The sequence below is a fragment of the Dreissena polymorpha genome, chromosome 1 (genome assembly GCF_020536995.1).
Source record: "Dreissena polymorpha isolate Duluth1 chromosome 1, UMN_Dpol_1.0, whole genome shotgun sequence".
Lineage (NCBI taxonomy): Eukaryota > Metazoa > Mollusca > Bivalvia > Myida > Dreissenidae > Dreissena > Dreissena polymorpha.
The window spans coordinates 147,916,456-147,923,191 of NC_068355.1; the positions used below are offsets into that span (position 1 = coordinate 147,916,456).

Below are 6,736 nucleotides of genomic sequence, written 5' to 3' on the forward strand. Positions count from 1 at the left end.
TTTCGGTGGTTTTCAATTACTTATGACACAGCTTCGTACCTTAAAATCGGTAAACAATCTTTCGAGTAATACATGTCAAGCCGGAAAAACAACAGAGAAATAACAAAGTTTAACTTAAGCGCTTTTACTTTCTTTGTTTTTATTTGTACAAAAGCTGTGTACAAGTAACAAGGAAAACAAATTAATAATGATAACTACAAAAAACAATAAGTAAACAGAAAGATAATATTACAATTTTGCATAAAATGTGTTTGTCGAAGGACTTAAGAGATTAAACTGTTGGTTTATTTATTTCCTTCGTTCATTTAAATGAGTTTGCACAATACACAAGTTATTATTTATTCCATCATGTTATATTTGGTTTTAACCATTTTCAACCTGATCCTCGAAAAATAGGTCCTCGCGAAAGGGTGTGACTTTAGCGAAAATAATATTTCTGCTAAACAGTTACTGGGTTCATTTATTCGGAACGACAACGTTTTATGAAATAATTTTCAAAATATACTGAACAGTTTCTTTCTTAAGAATATAAACCAACCGAACAAAAATTGAAGCTAAATAATTTTATTTTCTCAAAGCGATGTGTTCTAAGTCACAGGCCCAGGGAGAACCGTTACTCTACAACCACTTTGTAGAGGGTACTGTCACTCTACCACAGGCCCAAAACATCGTAGAGAGTATCGTCACTCTACCACAGGCCCATTACTTCGTAGAGAGTACCGTCATCTTATAACAGGCACTTCACGTTGTAGAGAGTGCCGTCAATCAACCACAAGCTCACCACTTAGTAGAGAGAACTGTTACTCTAACGCAGGCCCACAACTTCGTAGAGAGCTCCGTCACTCTAACACAGGCCCTCCATTTCTTAGAAAGTACCGTCACTGTATCACAGGCACATCAGTTCGTAGAGGGAACTGTCACTCTACCACAGGCCCACCACTTCGTAGAGGGTACTGTCACATTACTAGAGGCCCACCACTTCGTAGTGGGAACTGTCACTTTACTAGAATCCAACCACTTCGTAGAGGGTACTGTCACTCTACCACAGGCCAGGCACTTCGTAGAGAGAACAGTCACTCGACCAAAGGCCCACCAATTCGTAGACGGTACTGTCACTCTAACACAGGCCCATCAGTTCGTAGAGAGTACAGTCATTCGACCACAGGCCCACCACTAAGCAAAGAGTACTGTCAATCTACTAGAGGCCCACCACTTCGTAGAGGGTACTGTCACTCTACTAGAGGCCCACCACTTCGTAGAGGGTACTGTCACTCTACCACAGGCCCACCACTTCGTTGAGGGTACTGTCACTCTACTAGAGGCCCAACACTTCTTAGAGGGTACTGTCACTCTACCACAGGCACACCACTTTGTAAAGGGTACTGTCACTCTATCACAGGCCCACCATTTTGTAAAGGGTACTGTCACTCGACCACAGGCCCACCAATTCGTAGAGGGTACTGTCAGTCTACCACAGGCCCATCAGTTCGTAGAGAGTACAGTTACTCGACCACAGGCCCACCACACCGCAAAGAGTACTGTCATTCTACTAGAGGCCCACCACTTCGTAGAGGGTACTGTCACTCTACTAGAGGTCCACCACTTCGTAAAGGATACTGTCACTCAACCACAGGCCCACCACTTCGTAGAGGGTACTGTCACTCTACTAGAGGCCCACCACTTCGTAAAGGGTACTGTGACTCTACCACAGGCACACCACTTTGTAGAGGGTACTGTCACTCTACCACAGGCCCACCACTTCGAAGAGGGGACAGTCATTCTACCACAGGCCCACCACATCGTAGAGGGTATTGTAACTCCACCACAGACCCATCAGTCCGTAGAGGGTACTGTCACTCTACCACAGGCCCATCAGTTCGTAGAAGGTACTGTCACTCTAACACAGGCCCACCACTTCGTAGAGAGTAATGTCACTCTACCACAGGGCCACTACTTCGTAGAGGGTACTGTCACTCTACTACAGGCCCACCACTTCGTAGAAAGTACTGTCACTACTAGAGGTCCACCACTTCGTAGAGGGTACTGTCACTCTACTAGAGACACATCACTTCGTAGAGAGTATTGTCACTCTACCACAGGCCCACCACTTCGAAGAGAGTAATGTCACTCTACCACAGGGCCACCACTTCGTACAGGGTACTGTCACTCTACCACAGGCCCACCACTTCGTAGAGAGTACTGTCACTCTACTAGAGGTCCACTACTTCGTAGAGGGTACTGTCACTCAACTAGAGGCCCACCACTTCGTAGAGGGTACTGTCACTCTACAACAGGCCCACCACTTTGTAGAGAGTAATGTCACTCTACCACAGGGCCACTACTTCGTAGAGGGTACTGTCACTCTACTACAGGCCCACCACTTCGTAGAAAGTACTGTCACTACTAGAGGTCCACCACTTCGTAGAGGGTATTGTAACTCTACTAGAGGCCCACCACTTCGTAGAGGGTACTGTCACTCTACCACAGGCCCACCACTTCGTAGAGGGTACTGTCACTCTACCTTAGGCCCACCACTTTGTAGAGGGTACTGTCACTCTACCAGAGGCACACCGCTTTGTAGAGGGTACTGTCACTCTACCACAGGCCCACCACTTCGAAGAGGGGACTGTCTTTCTACCACAGGCCCACCACTTCTTAGAGGGTCTTGTCACTCCACCACAGGCCCATCAGTTCGTAGAGGGTACTCTCACTCTACCACAGGTTCACCACTTTGTAGAGATTACTGTCACTCTACTAGAGATACATCACTTCGTAGAGAGTACTGTCACTCTACCACAGGCCCACCACTTCGTATTGAGTAATGTCACTCTACCACAGGGCCACCACTTCGTAGAGGGTACTGTCACTCTACCACAGGACCACCACTTCGTAGAGAGTACTGTCACTCTACTAGAGGTCCACCATTTCGTAGAGGGTACTGTCGCTCTACTAGAGGCCCACCACTTCGAAGAGGGTACTGTCACTCTACTACAAGCCCACCACTTCGTAGAGAGTAATGTCACTCTACCACAGGCCCACCACTTCGTAGAGATTACTGTCACTCTACTAGAGGTCCACCACTTCGTAGAGGGTACTGTCACTCTACTAGAGGCCCATCAGTTCGTAGAGGGTAGTGTCACTCTACCACAGGCCAACCACTTCGTAGAGGGTACTGTCACTCTACTAGAGGCCAATCAGTTCGTAGAGAGTACTGTCACTCTACCACAGGCCCACCACTTCGTAGAAGGTACTGTCACTCTACTAGAGGCCCACCACTTCGTAGAGAGTACTGTCACTCTACCACAGGCCCACAACTTCGTAGAGGGTACTGTCACTCTACCACAGGACCATCACTTCGAAGTGGGTACTGTCACTCCACCACAGGCCCATCAGTTCGTAGAGGGTACTGTCACTCTACCACAGACCCATCAGTTCGTAGAGAGTACTGTCACTCTACCACAGGCCCACCACTTCGTAGAGGGTACTGTCACTCTACCACAGGCCCAACACTTCGTAGAGGGGACTGTCACTCTACCACAGGCCCACCACTTCGTAGAGAGTACTGTCACTCTACTAGAGACCCATCACTTCGTAGAGAGTACTGTCACTCTACCACTGGCCCACCATTTTGTTGAGGATACTGTCACTCTATCACTGGCCCACCACTTCGTAGAGGGTACTGTCACTCTACTAGAGGCAGACCACTTCGTAGAGAGAATTGTTATTCTACCACAGGCCCACCACTTCGAAGAGGGTACTGTCACTCTACCACAGACCCACCACTTCGTAGAGGGTTCTGTCACTCTACTAGAGGCCCACCACTTCGTAGAGGGTACTGTCACTCTACCACAGGCCCACCACTTCGTAGAGGGTACTGTCACTCTACCACAAGCCCACCACTTTGTAGAGGGTACTGTCACTCTACCACAGGCCCACCACTTCGTAGAGGGTACTGTCACTCCACCACAGACCCATCAGTTCGTAGAGGGTACTGTCACTCTACCACAGGCCCACCACTTCGTAGAGGGTACTGTCACTCTACCTAAGGCCCACCACTTTGTAGAGGGTACTGTCACTCTACCACAGGCCAACCACTTCGTAGAGAGTACTGTCACTCTACTACAGGCCAATCAGTTCGTAGAGAGTACAGTCACTCTACTAGAGACCCATCACTTCGTAGAGAGTACTGTCACTCTACCACGGACCCACCACTATGTAGAGGGTACTGTCACTCTACTAGAGGCCCACCACTTCGTACAGAGTACTGTCACTCTACCACAGGCCCACAACTTCGAAGAGGGTACTGTCACTCTACCACAGGCCCACCACTTCGTAGAGGGTACTGTTACTCTACTAGAGGCCCATCAGTTCGTAGATGGTACTGTCACGCTACTAGAGGCCCACCACTTCGTAGAGGGTACTGTCACTCTACCACAGGGCCACCACTTCGTAGAGGGTACTGTCACTCTACCACAGGCCCACCACTTCGTAGAGAGTACTGTCACACTACCACAGGCCCACCACTTCGTAGAGGGTACTGTCACTTACCACAGGCCCATCAGTTCGTAGAGAGTACCGTCACTGGATCACAGGCCTATCACTTCGTAGAGAGTACCTTCACTCTACCACAGTCCCACCACTTCGTAGAGGGTACTGCCACTCTACCACATGCCCACCACTTCGTACAGTGTACTGTCACTCTACCACAGGCCAACCACTTCGTAGAGGGTACTGTCACTCTACCACAGGCCTAACACTTCGTAGAGGGTACTGTCACTCAACTAGATGCCCACCACTTCGTAGAGGGTACTGTCACTCTACAACAGGCCCACAACTTCGTAGAGGGTACTGTCACTCTACCACAGGCCCACCACTTCGTAAAGGGTACTGTCACTCTACCACAGGCCCACCACTTCGTAGAGGGTACTGTCACTCTACCACAGGCCCACCACTTCGTAGAGGGTACTGTCACTCTACCACAGGACCATCACTTCGTAGAGTGTACTGTCACTCTACCACCGGCCCACCACTTTGTAGAGGGTACTGTCACTCTACCACAGGTCTACCACTTCGTAGAGGGTACTGTCACTCTTTCTCAGGCACACCACTTCGTAGAGGGTACTGTCACTCTACCAAAGGCCCACGACTTCGTAAAGAGTACTGTCACTCGACCACAGGCCCAAAACTTCGTAGAGCGCACTGTCACTCTACAAGAGGCCCAGCACTTTGTAGAGGGTACTGTCACTCTACTAGAGGCCCACAACTTCGTAGATGGTACTGTCACTCTACCACAGGCCCATCAGTTCGTAGAGGGTACTGTCACTCTACCACAGGCCCATCTGTTCGTAGAGAGTACCGTCACTCGACCACAGGCCCACAATTTCGTAGAGAGTACTGTCACTCTACCACAGGCCTACAACTTCGAAGAGGGTATTGTCACTCTACCACAGGCCCACCACTTCGTAGAGGGTACTGTCACTCTACTAGAAGCCCATCACTTCGTAGAGAGTACTGTCACTATACCACAGGCCCAACACTTCGTAGAGGGTACTGTAACTCTACCACAGGCCCATCATTTCGTAGATGGTACTGTCACTATACCACAGGCCCATCAGTTCGTAGAGGGTACTGTCACTCTTCCACAGGCCCATCAGTTTGTAGAGAGTACCGTCACTCGACCACAGGCCCACCACTTCGTAGAGGGTACTGACACTGTTCTACAGGTCCATCAGTTCGTAGAGGGTACTGTCACTCTACCACAGGCCCATCAGTTCGTAGAGGGTACTGTCACTCTACTAGAGGCCCACCACTTCTTAGAGAGTACTGTCACTCTACCACAGGCCAACCACTTCTTAGAGAGAACTGTCACTCTACCACAGGCCCACCACTTTGTAGAGGGTACTGTCACTGTTCTACAGGTCCATCAGTTCGTAGAGGGTACTGTCACTCTATCACAGGCCCACCACTTCGTAGAGGGTACTGTCACTCTACCACAGGCCCACCACTTTGTAGAGAGTACTGTCACTCTACCACAGGCCCACCACTTCGTAGAGTACTGTCACTCAACCACAGGCCCACCACTTCGTAAAGAGTTCTGTCACTCTACCACAGGTCCACCACTTTGTAGAGGGTACTGTCACTCTACCACAGGCCCATCAGTTCGTAGAGGGTACTGTCACTCTACTAGAGGCCCACCACTTCTTAGAGAGTACTGTCACTCTACCACAGGCCCACCACTTCTTAGAGAGAACTGTCACTCTACCACAGGCCCACCACTTCGTAGAGAGTACTGTCACTCTACCACAGGCCCACCACTGCGTAAAGGGTACTGCCACTCTACTAGATGCCCACCACTTCGTAGAGAGTACTGTCACTCTTTCACAAGCCCACCACTTCGTAGAGAGTACCGTCACCTTATCTTAAGCCCACCACTTCGTAGAGAGTACCGTTACCATATCTTAAGCGCACATAATCGTAGATAGTACCGCCCCTCTACCATAGGCCCACTAGTTCTTACAGAGTAGCATCACTCTACCATAGGCCCACCACTTAGTAAGGAGTATCGTCACTCGACTACATGCCCAACACTTAGTAGAGAGTACAATTACTACCGCAGGCCCACCACTTAATAGGGAATATCGTCACTCGACTACATGCCCAACACTTAGTTCAGAGTACCGTCACTACCGCAGGCCCACCACATAGTAGTAAGTATCGTCACTCGACTACATGCCCG

General features: G+C 49.6%; 1 protein-coding gene across 1 annotated transcript; it reads left to right on the top strand.

Annotated features, from left to right (window-relative positions):
• Nucleotides 1-580: 580 nt before the first annotated feature.
• LOC127857071 (uncharacterized) lies at nucleotides 581-6,423 on the top strand. The gene is made up of 9 exons (XM_052393420.1): nucleotides 581-709; nucleotides 893-1,138; nucleotides 1,400-1,964; nucleotides 2,077-2,352; nucleotides 2,564-3,832; nucleotides 4,064-4,417; nucleotides 4,516-4,728; nucleotides 4,960-6,047; nucleotides 6,112-6,423. The coding sequence occupies exons 1-9, from the start codon at nucleotides 581-583 to the stop codon at nucleotides 6,421-6,423; spliced, it is 4,452 nt and encodes a 1,483-aa protein (XP_052249380.1).
• Nucleotides 6,424-6,736: the final 313 nt, after the last annotated feature.